The 17,666-nt window shown below is 51.3% G+C and overlaps 1 protein-coding gene and 1 long non-coding RNA gene across 6 annotated transcripts in view; one reads left to right on the forward strand and one right to left on the reverse strand.

The window, feature by feature from the left end:
• GNAO1 (G protein subunit alpha o1) overlaps positions 1–17,666 on the forward strand; it is a 176,704-nt gene that overhangs the window by 92,115 nt on the left and 66,923 nt on the right. For all 4 annotated transcript variants that reach the window (XM_020892758.2, XM_020892759.2, XM_070451283.1 and 1 more), the window contains exon 3: positions 4,896–5,037. In XM_020892758.2, the coding sequence (XP_020748417.1) occupies positions 4,896–5,037 (142 nt within the window). The remainder of the gene's footprint in view (positions 1–4,895; positions 5,038–17,666) is intronic.
• On the reverse strand, positions 8,526–16,463 carry LOC139029914 (uncharacterized). 2 transcript variants are annotated; one of them, XR_011482213.1, is made up of 2 exons: positions 16,046–16,463; positions 8,526–12,681 (listed from the first exon to the last, which is right to left on the reverse strand). It is a non-coding gene; the product is annotated as an uncharacterized lncRNA (long non-coding RNA). The 2 variants fall into 2 exon arrangements; XR_011482214.1 differs by having other exon boundaries at positions 8,526–15,164.

Raw genomic sequence — 17,666 nt, forward strand, 5'->3', positions numbered from 1 at the left:
CAGGGGATTTTCCTGAACCAGGAACCAAACTGGGGTCTCCTGCATTGCAGGCAGATTCTTTACCAACTGAGCTATGAGGGAAGTTCTGCTATACAATAGGCACTTTACATTTATGTCTCACAGTGACTTCTTGCAGTTGAGGAAACCAAAGTCTGAGGAGTTAAATCCTTTCCTAGGAACACACAGCTCATGAGTGATGGAGTTGGCGTCACCCACATTTTTCTAACTCCTCAGATCTGACCACTGCTGTACTCTTCTCCCTGGAATGAAATGGGAAATAGAAAATAAAGGGGTCTTAAGTGATACTTTTAAGGATAAATGATTCAAATCAATGCTGAGGCAGAGTTGGGGGAGAAGAATGTGGCATGAAAGAGATGCTGAAGGACTTACATTAAAAAAGTGCTGCGTTTTTCTCTGAATAGTAGCATTATGAATATTACTTTCGGTGTTGTTATGCATGGTGCAGCTTTTCTAGGGTTGAGTCAGAGGGAACGGAAGGTATAAAATTCTACCCTGAAGCAAGAAGCCCAATTTTAAGTTAATATAAGCCAGCGTGAACAAGTTATGCAACCAGTAATCATGATTTGAGCAGTTTTTGCCCAAACTGCATCATTTTTGTAAGCCCCAAATGAAGCTTTCTTATTTGGGGCCACCCAGACACCTGTGAGGCCTTCCAGGCAGTATTTGGTCTAGTCCACCCCGAGGCTTGAGGTGTGGCAAAAAAGACCATGTACTTAGGGACCCGGGTTCTGTTCCGGCATTTGGCTCTTACTGTTTTTGCTGACAGCCGTTAGGCTAGTTACTCAGTCTTACTCAGTCTCAATACAGATGGATAGAATAAAAGTCTACCCTCCCTACCTTGTCAGGTGGTATAAAGGTTAATACTAACCTTTATAATAACACTAACCTGTTAATACTAACAGGTGTGAAAAAACCCTAGTGGAAGGGTCTAGAGAGCATTCCCAGGAGAGTAGCAAGGCTGGCTGGTCCAAAACCAAGCATGAGAAACTCATGGCGCTGGCTTCTTGCGAGAGTGTGTCATGGGAACCAGCAAATCCAGACTGCATCTCTCAGGGCACCCAGAGTTCCCACCCTCTGAGGAGAGTCAGGCCATGGAGGCTTTTTAGTGATGGTTCTAGAGTTTATAGTATGTATCTTACCAGGCTTTACTTTCAAGTAATATTATGCTTTGCTGTTGTTGCTTAGTCACTAAGTCATGTCCGACTCTTTGTGACCCCATGGACTGTGTGTAACCTGCCAGGCCTCTCTGTTCATGGGATTTCCCAGGCAAGAACACTGGAATGGGTTGCCATTTCCTTCTCCAAGAGATCTTTTCGACCCAGGGACTAAACCTGTGCCTCCTGCATTGACATACATTGGCATACAGATTGTTTACTGCTAAGCCACGAGAGAAGCAATATTGCGCTACTTCTTGTATAATATAAGAATTGTTCAGCAATATATTTCCATTTTACCCCTCCCATCCTTTGTGCTGTCATTGCATAAATTTTTCTTCTACATGTTATCATATGTATGTCACAATACATTTTTCAGCCATTTTCCTCTGTTTCAGTGTAGATGGTTTCTATTGCTGTGTCTTCAAGTTCACTATTCTTTGGGGTATCTCATCTGCTATTAGTCCCCTTCAGTGAAATTTTTATTTCAGATACTGTATTTTCATCGCTAGATACTCCATTTTGTTCTTTTTTATATCTTCCATTTCTCTACCCATTATGTTCATGTTTTCCTTTAGTTTCTTGAGAATATTTTAGATAGCTGTTTTTGAAGTCTCATTTGTTGATGCCATCATCTCTGACACTTCTGAGTTTGCTTCTGTTGACTGATTTGCCTTCTGGTTATGGATCACACTTTCCTCCTCCTTTGCATATCCAGAAATGTTTTTATTGGATGCTGGATACTATGAATATTAGATTGTTAAGTGTCTGGATTTCACTGTCCTCATTTAAAGAGTGTTAGATTTTATTCTGTCACGCAGTTATTTACTTGTGGGTCAATTTGGGTTTTTTTGGGGTTTTTTTGAGGCTCATTTTTAAGTTTTGTCAGGGCAGGTCCAAAAGTAGCCTTTATTACCATGGAGAGAGCCTTCTGGGGTCTCTGCCAAATGCCCTCGGTGTTTGACTTTCCATTCTGACCAGTGGGAACTTGCACCACGCCCAGCCTTGGGTGAGCTTTGGGACAGGTCTACCTTAGAAGCTGCCTGACGCATGTTTCTTCTCCAGTCTGTAGAGTCTCACTCGATTCAGCCAGAGGCTCAAGAAGACCTCCTTCAGATATGTGGAGCTCTCTGTCTCGATGTTTCTCTCTCCTCTCCTCTTTCCTCTCAGGTACTCTGCACCTCCGCCTTCCAGAACTTTTCTCTTTACCCCATGCGCTCAGGAAGGCGGCTGTGCTGTGCGCGGGTCCTCCCTCCCGGCGCTGAGGTCTGGTGAATGCCTCCGGGCAGAAAGCCAAGGCGATCATAGGACTCATCCCTCAGAGGACTCGCCACGCTCGCTTCCTTTCCGTCCCAGATCACAAGTCCTGCGCTGCTTATTCTCCAGTGTCTGAAAGCCCTTGTTTCATGTATTTTGTCCAGATCTCTAGTTGTTTACAGTGGGAACTAACAATTCCCTTTGAGATTCCCTCCAGGGTAGTACACATCCATGATGCAGACTGGATGTATGCTCAAGAAACTTGTACAAAGCCGATTTAGGGCCAATAAAAGACAGTGAAAAGGCAGTAGGGTCATTTTGATCTGCTTCTTAGAGAAACTCAGGATAAAGACTCACAACCCTGCACTAAGTCACATTTTATAATAGAAATCATTAATATCCATCAACTGACATGGGCATAAGTAAAACATGGCCTGTCTGTATATGGAATCTAGTTTGACAATAAAAAGAAAGGGAGTACTGATGAATGCTACAGCATGGAAGAACACAGATGAACATGCCCAGTGAAAGAAGCTAGTCACAAAAGACGACACTTCGTCTGATTGCATATATGTGAAATGTCCAGAGTAGACAAATTTGTAAAAACATAAGGCAGATCAGATGAGTGCTTGCTTCCTGCTGGGGGTAGGGGATGGAGTGACTGCTAATGGGTACAGGATTTCTTTGGGGCAGGGTAAAAACATTCTGAAATTAGACTTAGCGATCACTGCCCAACCTTGTGAATATACTAAGGAATGTTGAATCTCACACTTTCCACAGGTGGATTATATGGTCTGTGAACTATATCTCAGTAAAACTGTTTATAGAAGGAAAGACTCATTAGTGGTGTTCTCCAGCACCGAAGGACATGAAAGGTTGGAGGAGGGCTGTAGAGGTAGTAAGGAAGTCTGAGCTATTACACAGGTGGATGTACACGGCACGGGTGGTATTCAGTCTTGGACTGAAAAACGTGACCACAGGAGAGTTTGCAGTTTACTGGCAGATAAGTAATGTTGGATGTGTGTGTGTGTTATGTGTGTGTGCATGCTCAGTTGTGTCTGACTCTTCATGGCCCCATGGGCTGTAGTCCACCAGGCTCCTCTGTCCATGGAATTCTCCAGGCAAAAATAATGGAGTGGGTTGCCATTCCCTTCTCCAGGGGATCCTCCCAACCCAGGGATCAAACCCACATCTCTTGCATTTCCTGCATTGGCAGGTGGATTCTTTGCCACTGTGTCACCTGGGAAGCCTCTGATGTTGGGTGTTAGTCTTAAAATCCATTTGTCTTTTCTTAATTCCCTCAACCGTGCCTCAGCCATGAGCAGATTCTTGCAGAGTCTCAGTTTTACCCCCTTTCTAGTGTTCTCTGCTCCCTGGACCCTTGTCAGCAATGGGCATTCACTGAGCGGCCACCATCCGCAGGGAGCAGGGGCCTCAGGGCATGTCTGGCCTCAGCCTTGACCCCAGCTGAGCCTGAGGGCAGAAGGGCACGGGACGTCGCGTGGCCTCCGGGGACTGCAGTGTCACCTCCGTGTCCTTCGTGTCAGGTTCAGAGCCTCAGAATAAGGGTGACACAGTGGTCACATCCCAACCGAGGATGGAGGATAGTCCCCTCCTCCTGCTGGCTCTTCTGTTGTCAGAGACGAAGGTGGTTCATTTGGAGTGAGTGACCTTACCTTCGTTAAAAGCAGTGGGAGTTTCCTGTGAAAGAAAAATGTGTTCTTCATCTGCAGGCTTCTTTCAGGGGTCTTCAACAGTATGCTCCTGAGTGGATATTTAAGCTAAGACCCTGAGCTTTGCTTAAAAATACTATTGGCAGGACTTCCCCGGTGGCTTAGTGGTTGAGAAATCCACCTGCTGATACAGGGGACAGGGGTTCAGTCCCTGGCCTGGGAAGATTCCACATGCCTCAGGGCATCCCACGTGCCACAACTACTAAGCCTGCGCCCTCAAGGCCATGCCCCACAGCAAGAGAAGCTACCACAGCGAGAAGACCCCGCACCCCAACCAGAGAGTAGCCGCCACTCAGCGCAACCAGAGAAAGCCCACACCCAGCACCAAAGACCTAGAGCAGCCAAAAATAATTATTAAAAATACTCACGACGAGCATATATTGAGTGCTCCGTGTGTGTTCTGAGTGTGTTCAAGTGTTATCAACCCCTTGACTGATCTTGTTTCCATGGTATGTAGAGAATATAAAGAGACTGCATTTCTTTTTTCCACTGTTCTGTCTTTCACATTAATTTTTGGTAATTCAGGTAGATTTTTCCTACAGATATTGTGGTATGATCACAGCAGCTCAGTAACTCAGCATCCAGGTTGGACCAGGCCCTCAGCCAGCCAAGCCAGGAGGTTGGCCGGGGACTGGGGGGAAGAAGGGAGAGGGGACGGCTCCACACATCTGACGCGCCCGTTGCCAGGTGAGGCCAGCACACTCATCAGATGTGTGTGGTTTCTCTCTAGGATCATCCACGAAGATGGCTTCTCTGGCGAAGACGTGAAACAGTACAAGCCCGTGGTCTACAGCAACACCATCCAGTCGCTGGCGGCCATCGTCCGGGCCATGGACACTCTGGGCATCGAATACGGTGACAAGGAAAGAAAGGTAGGCCGCTGCACCCGTGGGCGTGGGGAGGAGACGGCCTGTCTCCGGTACCCGCCGTGTCCTCTATAAGGCCAGGCTGCCGCGTGGGGACAGGACGAGACTGTGCTGTGTCACCAGTCAGCATCGTCCACCTGGCCAGGACAGGCCAGCAGGGGGCTCCAGCGGCGGGCAGACGGCCACAGCACCATCGCCGACGGAGGCGACAGACGCAGAATTCCAGGGTTTATTGTGTAGATGACGAAGGGTTGGTTACACTGCCCTCAATCGTGACCCTCACAACATTGGCCAAGTACGTGCCCTTGGGCAACTCACTTGAACATAAAAAAATATTTTTTAGGCACTACAAGCCCCACCTGGCCACCATCTCCCCTCCTTAGGGGAGCTTCCCTTTCCTTGCCGGTGGTGGAGGCAGCCGTTCAAATCCACTCTCTTCCTCCTTTGTGCCAGAGGGCTATGCTTTCTGCCCGTCTGAGGTGAGTCTGAGGACCAAGGGCACTCTCCTTCCTGCAAGAAGTTGACATCCTAGAACAGGGACAGTTTTCAGTTGAGTTTCCAGACTTCTGATAGATGGTGAATGGAATAAGTCATAAAAACTCTGATTTGCAAATGTCTGCGTTCACTGAACCTTACACAGCTGTACTGGAAAAGCCAAATAAAAGGGGCGCGGGGAAACAGCTTTGGAAAATTCTCTCCAGGAGTGGCTCTTTGTCTCCTGCTGGGACTCTGAATCTCAACCATCCCTTCCCCATGACCTGGAGTGTGAGATGGGGAGCAGGTGGAGGCTGCCAAGTGCCTAGGCCCCTCGTTGAAACCTCTGGGTAGAGAGCATTAAGCTCCGATTACCGTGTGGTTTGGTTGTGCACTATGTATATATCCTTTCTTTGCCAAAAAATTACCTCCCTCACACAGGAAAACCATCCTCACCTTCGCTGTGTGTAATAAATCATCTGTGACAGATAGCTTTAAATGTAAAATTCAATATTTTATGCACAAAATCCTAATTCTCTGCGACAGTCACCCCAGCTCAGGCATCACCTCCACCCAGAGGAGGGGATATTGAGTGACTGAGGGTGTCCAGGGCCAGCCTGGGGCGGGGAAGCCAGGCGCCGTCCCTTGGCGAGGAAACCCTTCTCCCTGGGGACAGGCTTTGGTTTTGGTCACAGAGCCAGAGCCGTGGAACACGGGACACTGCGAATTCTTCAGTTTTATTTGCACTAAGAATTCACTGAGGATACAGCGTGCCAGGCCTTGCTGGAGAGGTGTGTGTATGAGTCACTCATTCGTGTCCAACTCTTAGGACCCGATGGACTGTAGCCTGCCAGGCGCCTCTGTCCATGGGATTTTCCAGGCATGAATGCTGGAGTGGGTTGCCATTTCCTTCTCCAGGACAGTAGAGCTAGAGAGACCCATCAGCAAAGAGCAGCTCAGAACATCAGATGTAGCCAAGACAGGTTGCCAGTAGCCAGACAGGTTACAGGGCTTCATTCATTTTCATGATAACGGTCACAACAGTAACACCAATAGCTCTCTTGTACTGAGCACCTACTAGTGGCCAGGGGCTGTGCCATAAGCACTTCACAAGTACTGGCTCACTTTTGTCAACGCCTGTGGGCGTTAAAGCAGGACATGCCCAGTCTGGTCTTCAGACACGGGACGGGCCTTTGGTCTCTCTGTCTGCCTTTTGGCCAAAGAAAGCTTGGTGCCTGAATCTCAGTTAACCAGACGACAGACACAGTGCAGAAGGCTCACGTGTCCATAGCACACACTTTACACAAACACACACACCCCCACAGCCTGCGAGACCTTCCAAAAGTGTGTGTGTTCACTGCCACGCCCGCCTCTCAAGCAGCTCTTCCTTCCTCAAAACCTCCTGCCCTGCTTATAACCCTAAACAGTCAGCGTGACTTTGAAATGCTTTTCTCCTTTGGTTTTGGAAAACGTTGTTGTTGTTCCTGGAGGATTTTGTTTTCCCAGTTTATTTTCCTGAGCAGAGAGGTGGTTGCTTGGGTATTGCTAGGAACGTGACATGTTAAGGTCTATACTGCGGGGCCCCTTGGCCTCTGTGGCTGTTTCTTGTGTGGTGGAGACAGCCCTCAAGTAGAGGGTTGGGAAAGGCTCCACTGAGAAGGGAGACCGAGAACAGCACGGGTGCTCCCTGGAGGGTCTCCGGGCACGGAGGAGCTAGAGCCCGGTCCTCTGCCGGCAGGTGGCACCAGGGCACTCAGGCTTGCCAGGAAGTCCTCCAGGCCCCGGGCGGCTCCTCCTGTTTTATTTCACCTTAGGCCACAGTGAGCCAGGCAGCAGGAGAAGGTGTTTTCTGGGAGTGATCTGGTGTGGATTTGCTGTCCAGGAGCTGCGTGCAGGGACCACCTCCCCCACCCTGCCCCACCTATCAACTGCGGGGGATGTGGGGGGTGAGGTGGAGCGGGGCAGATACTTCACAGTAGGTGGCCAGGGAAGGTTTCCCTGAACCTGAAAGGGATGTTTGTGATGAAAAGGCCTGAGAAGGAGCCTTGGGAGGAAGAGAGGCAGAGGCTTCAAGCAGACACCACCAGGCCCTGAGAGAGAAGTGAGCCTGGTGAGTTGGGAGTGAGAAGTGGGGAAAAAAAAATGAGGCACAGAGAGGCAAAGAGATTTATCCAAGGTCATTCAGCACAGAATACATATTCATAGATTTGTAACCCTAAGGAAGCTATGATCCACGTGGCTCAGGTCCTGGGCAGAGTCCCATTTAAAGAGACGCAGGACAGCCAGGCAACAGATCTTCAGAACCCTGTTCTTCTGCATCTCTCCAAAAACACAGAAAGGCACTTAGAGGACAGCTCCCACTGCTCTCCTCTCAGGTCCTTTCCTGTCTTCCTCCTGTCTGTCCCAGTCCTGCTTTCTTGAACTGCTTTCTTCCCAAGTGCCCCGGACATCTTCTCTCTACCCACCCCCACAAGCCTGCCAGGCTTCTCCCCTCTTGCTTCTCATTTGTTCTCTGCCTCCTGCCTGCCGTCTTCCTCCCTCTCTCCTCCTCTCCCCCTCTCACGTCTCCAGCGGTCTCTGTCCCCTTGCTCCACCTCCTTCCTCCGCCTGCTCACCACCTCTCTCTGCATCTCCATCTCCCTGCTTCCTCCCCCCTCCCTACTCACCCCAGCTCATTGTCATGTAAAGTGTCCTAAACTTTGGAGAGGATCTTCCCCCTCCCACTTCTCCCTCCTTTCTCACGCCCAGGGCCCATATCTGCATCACAAAAGCAGAGAACCTCATCTGGCAGAACTGGCCTCAACCCTGACACTGGAACAAAGTCTGGGGGAAACTGGACAGTTAGAGGATTAGGAGGTTCATTTGGGCAAGCAAAGGATGGGGAAGTCTATAAACACTCCCTTGTGATAAATTTGGTCACACCCACGTGTATATAGAAATACACAAAAAATTTATGTGCATATGCAATGTATACTTGCATATGTAAAGCACATTATAATGGAACAATAGCAAAGAAATAATGGTTTGAACTCGTGTGAGGCTTTATTCAGTTGAAAAACCCTCTCATTTTCATTTTTTCATTGTGCACATGCCTATTTCTCCCACTAAATTTTAAACTCCCCCTGCACAGAACGTAGGTCTTATCCATCTAATACAATGCCTGACATAAGAAGTATTGGATAAACTGCGTTCTAATCCCAGTTCAACCACCAACTGTATGGCCCTGGGTACACTATTTAGCTTCCTCAGTATTTCTGTCTGTAAGATGGACATAATTCTAATACCACCCCCATTCATCTGGTGTTAAGGTTAGATGAGGTAATGCACATGGAACGCTGCGACAGTGCCTGACAGGTACAGCAGTCCGGGGTCAGTGCCCGAAGCAGGACTAAAGTCAGTGCTGGTGCTGGAATTGCTACCCAGCCTCTGAAGGTTCACCAAGGGCCTTCTTTGGAATGCCCCCTCCCTACCCTGAGATGAGATAACTGTACTCTTTGGGGAGGCAGAATCAGATTTCACACTGAGATTCTAGAATGTCATCAGATCTCCTCTAGTAAGAGAAATCTTGCCATTTGAGTCACACAGTGGAGCACTGAACACTGTCTCCTTTTTAATAAGGGAAATGCTGTGATGCAGTCTCCACAGTGCAGTGCTGTTTACCCTGTGGTCTACGAGAATTCTGAAACAGACGAAAACAAGGATGCTCTCTAGTCTGTATCTGCCTGAGTTGCTGGGGTCTGGAGAAACCTCAGCGGTCGTTGTCAGGTCTGATGGGGGGCTGGGGAGGTGACAGATGAAGGCCCAAACCTGAGGCTGGAAAGAGGCTTCCTCCGGGCAGCGGCATGTACACCACCATGCGCTGGACACCGCCACTCTTCAGCTGAGCAGACCAGCCCCGGCCCAGCTCTGACCCTGCCCACCCAGGTTACAGAGCTTGAAACTCCTCCGTTTAAGATCATCTAAATCTGCTGCTCCATTTTGCAGATGAGGGCCCCACCTGGCCCCAACAGGAAAGAGACTTACTCCAGGGATGACGTGGCAAGCCCAGGACTAGAACTTGAGGTTTTCTGAATCTCTGCTCAGTTCTCTTTCCATCTCAGCAGCCTGCCCCAGATCACTCAGCCAACCTGGGGCCTCGTTGTCTTTCATTTGGTGGGTCAGCCAGTCATCCCACAGATATTCAGTCAGCAGTCACAACACCCCTGGCAGACAGTGCACAGGGAGGCAGGGTTAGATGCAAAAACGCAAAAACGAAAGAGGGAGCCTCCCCGGCTCTGCAGGATTCAGTGCAGCCAGGTCGGCTTGCTTCCTGTCATCTAAGACTGGCTCAGGCCCCAGGCCCTGGGTTTGGGGCAGGTGTCTGTTTTTTAAGCCCTGCCATAAGGAGTGCCACACCTGGCTGCTAGTACCTTGGCCCAGGTTGGCAGCATAAGTGGCTCTTCCTGGCCCTCCTCCAAAAAGACCAACTCAGAGGAACGGCAGGTTTTAAGATGGGAAAGGTAGAGGCGGGGGATTGAAACGCCAGGTTTTGAGATGGCCCTCTAATGCCTCTCCTCCTTAGCTTCTTCTTGGGTTTCCACAGCTGAAGATGGTCACTCTCTCCTCTGAATGCGGTCATTCTGGAGCTCCAGCCCAGCCATCCCCTGGCATTCTACAGCCGGACAGGCAAGGAGGGGAGCCTGCAGGGCCAGGATGGTCTTGTCTACCTGCACATTCACCCATTCAGTCATCTACGTAGGTGTTCCTGCAGGGGTGGGCAAGACCCAATCCCTAGCACCAGGGCATAGGCAAGAAGGATAGATGCTTCAGTAGACAGTGGTGTTTTCTTTTGATTTGTTTTTAATTTTTATTTATGTATTGGCTGTGCTGGGTTCGCTATTTCCAGCAAGCTTGTGATGTGGGGGCTTTTCATTGCAGTGGCTTCTCCTGTTGCAGAGCATGGGCTCCAGGGTGCTCGGGCTTTAGTAGTTGTGGCACATGGGCTTAGTTGCTCCATAGCACGTGGAATCTTCCTGGACCAGGGATCGAACCTGCATCCCCTGCATTGGCAGGCGGATTCTCAACCCCTGGACCACTAGGGAAGTCAAGTAGACAGTGTTTTATCTTCTCATCAAAAATGTGGTGATGACGATGCTCCTCAATGGGTTGTCTTGAGGGTTAAATGACTTCTAGGTGCAAGATCTTAGAGTCGAGCCCGGCACCCAGTAGGTACTCAGGAAAGCTTAGCTGTTATTAGCATCATGTGCCTTGAAGCAGAGTGACAACTACTCTAGTTTTCAGAGGTTGGTTAGACATTACAGATGGATTCCAGAAGTGAGGCAGGCCCCCTGGCTGAGGGCAGGGGTCTGAGCACTCATGGGAGGAGACTTGCCTTTGCCTGGGTTTTGTCCTGCTGTCACCTGCCCATCCTCAAGAATCAGGAAAGCTGGATCTGGCTTGGGCTTCTTTGTGTGATTGGCATTTAATGAAGGGGTGCTCATGAGAAGATGGGGGTTCTCCTCCAGGGAGCTTTGAGGGCTAAACAGAAAACCATTTTTCTGAATCTTGATAAAATACTGAGCCCTTCACTGCCTTCATAAGTCAAGTGTTGAGAGCACACAAGGATATTTCCTTGTCGATGCAGGGTCATAGTGGGCCTCAAGGTTCTCTCAGTGGATGTCAGAGATGTGGTCCAGGCCCAGAGACAGAGAACATTCCAGTAGAAGGCTGGACCTAATATGCCACCCCGGGACATTCTGAAGAAGTTGCTTTGGGGACTAAGTTGTTGGAAAAACTGTTCAGCTGGGAGAAAGCCCATGTCCTTCCTGCCTTGAGGCCTTTGATCCGTAGGCACCAGGCCAGGCATGGACACGCTCCCAGCCTTGTTCCCTGGGACGCAGTTACAGTTATGGAAGGATTATGGAGGTGGTCCCCATTTTGGGTTTGCCATAGTCACACCCTTAGATATAAATGGTAAACACCTTCCCTTGAGCAAGTCACAGAGCTCCTCTGAGTTGCATTGTGTAAGTTAGGCTGTATTTGGCTGCTAGTGAAGGCCGCCCAACCATCGGTGTCCTTGACGGTAGGGACACTGTCAGTTCCCAGACAGGGACTCATGAGAGATGGCAGCCCCGGGGCTCCTCACAGCGTCAGGCCTGGGTCCACCCCGCAGGACCCTCTGGGCACTTGTGGCTCCAGGTAACACCTCCCACAGGGACTCCAGGGCAGGAGGGGAATGCTGGGTTGCCCAACTTCAAACCGCACATTGGCTTAGTAGGGAGGGAGCTGAGGAAAACAAGAATGTGGCTTTTTTTTAGCTCTAGTAGGACACAGAAGCAAGAGAGAAGGCCACGGGATGGCACCGGTCACCTCCGGCCGCCCTGCCTGTGAACTGTCACGGGGATCTGTAAGAACGTGGAAGCAGATGGGCTGAGTCAGTGGGAAGTCCAGTCTGAAGGCTAGAAATGGGGGCATGAGGGGCAGCTGCTGTGGGGAATGTGTGGTCCTCCAAGCTGGGACAGAGGTGGTCTTAGCTTCTTCTCTGGTTTCTGCCTTTGTTTGCCCATTTTTAGTCTTTTCCGGCCAATGTAGCAATAATACCATAGATGGGTGGCTTAAACAACAGGAACATATTTCTCACAGTTCTGGAGGCTGTGAAATCCAAGGTCAGGGCGGCAGCAGATGAGATGTCTGGGAAGGGCCCCTTACTAGTTCACGGACAACTGTCTTCTCACTGTGTCCTCTCGAGACGGGAGGACTGGGATTGATCTCTGGAGTCTCTTATAAGGGCACTCATCCCCTAATCCCCTCCCAGATGCCCCGCCTCCTAATATGAGGACACTGGGGATGAAGTTTCTACATAGGAATTTTGAGAGGACACAGTCGGCCTGTAGCACCCACATCAGAAACTGGAATGTTGTCCGGAGGGGCACTGGAGACAAGAAGATGGTTGGTGGCAAGTAAATCTGGCAGCGCAAAGCTGCGGCAGACTGTCTGGGCGGAACGTCCGTGCAGAGGAACCTTGGGTGGGGCTTGCCAAAGAGAGCAAGGCAGTCCACCCCGAGACCACCACCTACCCAGCCTGGCACCCCGGCTTCCCTGGGCAGGCTGGGTGACTGCTGCGCCTGGCCTCCATGGCAAGGCTAGTGGACTGGGTGTTCAGGCCTGGGCCTCGGCCAGTCTCTGCACGTTCATCATCTGTAGAAAGAGGTGTGGAATTTTAACAAGAAAAAAGGAAACCTAACAACTCCAACTAACAGTAAATGAAAACCGCAGGCAGTGATGTCTTGCGCTTGTGTCTCCTCCCTCCCTTTCTCTTTCTCTCTCTCTCACAGTAGCGTACACTCCCCTCGTCGGTCTCTCCCTGTAAGCCCTGAATTACCCGGTTCTAATGGTGAAAAAATGTTATGACTGTGCAAGTGAATATTTCCGAGCATCAGGATAGGGGGTCCCCACTAGTGGCCTTTCCCTTGAGTATGTGGGGGCCCCACATGACAGCCCTCAGTCTACCCCCACCCCCTACATTTCTGCTGGTTACCCCATAGGAAAGCCAAAAGCCTTCTATTTGGAAAGGGAGTGTTGTGGGCACATCTTTTGGGCTCAAGGTGGCAAACGAGCTGCCAAGGATCTCGCCCGGGCTCAGAAGACATAGAGGACAGCTCAGAGAGGCCTGCCTGGCCAGTGCTCATGTGTTGAGGCTCTTGGCATGTTGAAAAATGAAGAATTCTTAAAATAAGGTCACAAAATTGTATATTTCAAATGGGTTTCCCTAGTGACTCAGACGGTAAAGAATTTGTCTGCAGTGCAGGAGACCCAGTTCGATCCCTGGGTCGGGAAGATCCCCTGGAGAAGGAAGTGGCAACCCATTCCAGTATTCTTGCCTGGGGAATTCCATGGACAGAGGAGGCCGGCAGGGTCACAAAGAGTCGGACACAACTGAGCAACTAACACTTTTAAATGTATGCTTAACAAATTAATACTTTGGACTCACCTTTAATGCAATGCAGTATAATTTTGCTACCCAGAACATAGTCTATAGGATCTATAAAAATGTTAGTATGCAGTGCGGGGCTGGCTGTATGGTCCTGTAGGGGACATAGGTTCAAGCCTTGTGGTGAGTGAGCACTGTCACCGTTCACCCTGGAGTTCTCTCCCTGACTGTCTATACCTAATTTAGTCCAAACCCCACATTGGAGCCCCTTGTGAATGATGCACCTTTTCTGAGGGACCCAGTGTTTTACAGAGGAGCCAAGGGACCCAGAGATGGACTTTGGCTCTTTGTGGGGTGTCAGGGGTGGAAATGGGGCTAGGGGGTGCGCCGAGGCAGCTGTGTGGGTGAGAGGGTGGCCGTGGAGTGGTGTCTGGGTCCCTCCCCAGCTCGGAGGCCCTGTGCTCTGTGTGCCTGGGGCGGAGGGGTGTAGTCCCACACAGGCAGGGTGGCGGTGGCTTCCCCAGGAAAACCAGTGCTGTCTGCCCTTGTCATAACCACACACACCCATCTTCCTCTTTACTCATCTCCTTCCCCTCTTATTTATTTACGCCCAACCTACCGGGATCTTGCACCACTGCTGAGGACCCCCTCTGGATAAGATAGGACACTCTTGGTCACCAAAGATAAGAAATACAATCAAACTGGCTTGTGAAAGCAAAAAAACACTCCCCTGGTCCAGGAAGGAAGAAGTCCAGAGGGTCTGCTGCAGACGAGGCTCCACCCGGATGAGCTGCCCTGACTCCTCTTCAGTTCCCCACACTCTGTCCCCCATGCGGCCTTCCCATTGGACCCACAAAATCACTTCTCATCTTGCAAGAAAACGGCTGTCACAGTTACATCACCACCTCCTCCCGCTCCCCCCTACCCCAACCTGCAAGCATCCCTGAATGTGCAGAGCAGAGGGTGTGCCCCTGCACACCCTTCCCTGAGAAGACACTTAGATCCTGGGAGTTGCCCTCTCTCCTTGGCCCCACTGAGATCACATGCCCATCCCTGAACATCGCTGAGCCAGTCTGTGACCAAGGGGATGCAGTACTCTGATTGCCTGAAGGGTTCCTGGGACCAGAGTGAATTCCCCAGGAACTCATGAAACTGGAAATGGAAGCAGAAGAAAGAGATGCTGGAGAGGCCACCGTAGCCATCCTGAATACTCTCCTTGACTTCAGAGCTGCCCACTGTGCCTGATTCATATCGTATTGGTGGATGGCCAGCCACGCTCAAGCTAGTGTAGCAGGATTATGACATAGCCAGTTTGGCTGGAGCCAGAGCTGCTCCTCTCCTGGTGGCCTCTCCTGCAGTGGGCCAGCCAGGATCCCGGGTGCAGCCCCCAGCCCACCACTCACCCTTCCCTTCTCACCCTTCCGCTGGGGCTGCAGCAGTGGGTGATGGCAGAATGGGTGAAGGCAGGTGGAAGACGTAGGCCCGTGTGCAGGAACATCTCCTGGGAAGACTCCGATTTTCCCAGCCCACCTGAGCTAGCAGGGACCTTAGGCATGCGCCAGTCAGGGCTTTATTTAGAGCCAGACCAGTGCAGCTGCAGAGGGCCGTGCCCAGCGGGAGGCAGCTCAGCAGGGGTCAGAGCCAGGGCTGGGAGTCGGAGATACAGCCTTGAGTCTTGGCCTTGCCTGTCATCAGCTTTGGACTTCAGGGTGGTCACTTGGTTTACAACCTTAGGTTCCTCATCTGAAAACTGAAGGTAATAATAACAATGACCTGCTCACAGGGCTGTTTTGGTTGAAGAATTCATATATGTTGAGGGCTAAGCATGGGGCTTGGCACGCAGTAAGTGCTCAGTAAACAACTCTTGTTTTTGTCTTCCTCTCAATAAGGATGTGTCACCAGGCACATCACCCCCTGTCTGATGAAGGGAGAGCCAGGACTAGAAGCCTGGCTGTGACCATTGTTTCAGAACTGGGTGAAGAGCTAGTGCCGAGGCCACTGAACAAGTCAAAGAGGCAGCCTCAGTCCCTTCCCCTGCAAAATTCCCCGTCGGCTCTGGTTCCAGGCTGGGGAGCAAGGTGCGTGCCCTGGCCCCTGTCCCCCTTCCTGGCTTTGCAGGAGTGGAGCTGAGGAAGGCTACTCCTGAACCGGGGTCCTGCGAGGCCCGAGACAGAATCCAAAAGAGGTAGACCCAGGGAGAGAGGAGGCAGGACCCCAGGGAGGAGAGAGGCAGTCGGCACTGGGTGATAGTCCCCCAGAAACGCTTGAGATGGTTCTTCTTGAGTAGGAAGGTCAACCCCCGTCAGGTGTCCCAGCATCAGTGGGGCACCTGGCACAGAGCACATGCTCCCTGAATGGTCGCTGCTTTGTTTCTTTGCATTAAGGCTGTCCCTGACCTGAGAACATCATTCCCACCATTAACCCTGCCAATCCCCGCGGCTGTAAGTATCTTTTCCATCTCCTGGGCACCTTCAGCTTCTCTCTCCCTCTCTCTTGCATTGGTTGTCTCACTTGTTTTTTTTATTTTTTTTAAGTCCTTATTGAATTTATTACAGTACTGCTTCTGTCTTATGTTTTGGTTTTTTGGCCGTGAGGCGTGTGGGGTCTTGGCTCCCAAACCAGAGATCATACCTGCACACCCTGCGTTGGAAGGCGAAGTCTTAGCCACTGGACTGCCAGGGAAGTCCCCTCACTTGTTTGTCAGAGACACACGTGCTGTGGCCTCTGTGCACAAGCAGTGTGTCAGGCACTGGGTGAACAGGAATGAGCGGAGACGAGCAGACTGGCCTCAGTTTCCTCATCTGTAAAATAGGGGTGTTTCATACTTACCACAACAAGTGCCACAGACAGGGAGGAGTCCTGCTGTGCCACGTGCTCGTCCAGACACAGCGGGAACATGTTACCAGCTCTGATGGGCTCAGACAGCGAACGCGCATCACCCAGCATGGGTGCTGGCCCTCGGCCCCTCTACGGCCTCACTCCCGAGTGAGCCCGGGAGCAGCTGACAGCCCTAGAGGAGCTGTGGATTAGGAGCGTTTGCACAAGCAGACTCTCCTCCCCCAGTGTCTCTGGTCTGAGGTCCCCAGGGCACAGTCCTGAAATAGCTCACTGCCAAATTAGGTCCCGCTTTTGCAACTCTGTGGGCACCACCCCCCTTCTTGCCCAGGCCTCTGTCTTCCTTCCCTTCTCCTTCCTGCCGCACTTCCCTGCCGGGTGCCTGGACCAGCTGGTGCCCTTGATGACAACCAGCCGAGGAGAGGAAGGCGGCTCTCTGCGCCCAGCTCTGCAGACCAGGGTGCCTGCTGGGGGCCCAGGTGCCCCCCACCCCAACCCCAGCTGTTCTCAGAGTCCGGGTTGTGCACCTGAGTGAGCAGTACCTTGATTCCCAGATAATGGCCCTCCCTGGGGCCACATCCAGGTGTCCCCCTGCAGCAGGGAGCCTCATGATGAGGTCTCGGCCTCTTGTCTTCTCCTGTGCAACCACAGCGTGCATCCTCCGAGGGAGGTTCTGTGTGTCGTGGGGCAAAGAGCACACTCTCAGGAGTCAGGCCAGTACAAGGTCAACACTGGATCCTCCTCTTTTAGCTTTGTGGCCTCAGGCAGGTTGCTTAAGTACCCTGAACTTGAACCTCAGTTTCCTCCTCTGTAAAATGGAAATAATAACAGTGTATATCAGCCAGGGTGCAGGTTTCCCTGCTGTTACAAAGACCGCTAAGTAACAGTGGCATAAAGAAGATGAACACACATTTCTCTCCCGCTTGAGCAGCCCGGAGGTGGCACTGGCCAGGCCCTTCTGCCCTGTTGCGCTGGCACACTCAGGGTCCCTGCCTCGTTCCAGGCCTGAGGCGCCGCTCCTGCTAACCCACCTAGCCCGTGCTGTGCTGTGCTGTGCTTAGTCACTCAGTCATGTCTGACTCTTTGTGACCCCACGGACTGCAGCCCGCCAGGCTCATCTGTCCATGGGGATTCTCCAGGCAAGAATACTGGAGTGGGTTGCCATGCCCTCCTCCAGGGGATCTTCCCAACCCAGTGATCGAACCCAGGTCTTCCTCATGGCAGAGCATGGGAAAAAGTGTGGGTTTGGCTGAGAGAAGGTCCTGAGTGTCAGGGTGAGGAGTATGGATGCTCATGGCCTGGACTGGGGGTTGTTTGCATTGAGGGAAGAGCCTACGGCCAGCAAAGGCTCCATGGAGACTCCTGGTGGGCAGGAGAGGTGCAGACCCCTCCCTGGACCTTGTTGCGTTGTGTCAGT

The sequence above is a fragment of the Odocoileus virginianus genome, chromosome 20 (genome assembly GCF_023699985.2).
Source record: "Odocoileus virginianus isolate 20LAN1187 ecotype Illinois chromosome 20, Ovbor_1.2, whole genome shotgun sequence".
In the NCBI taxonomy this organism is placed as follows: domain Eukaryota; kingdom Metazoa; phylum Chordata; class Mammalia; order Artiodactyla; family Cervidae; genus Odocoileus; species Odocoileus virginianus.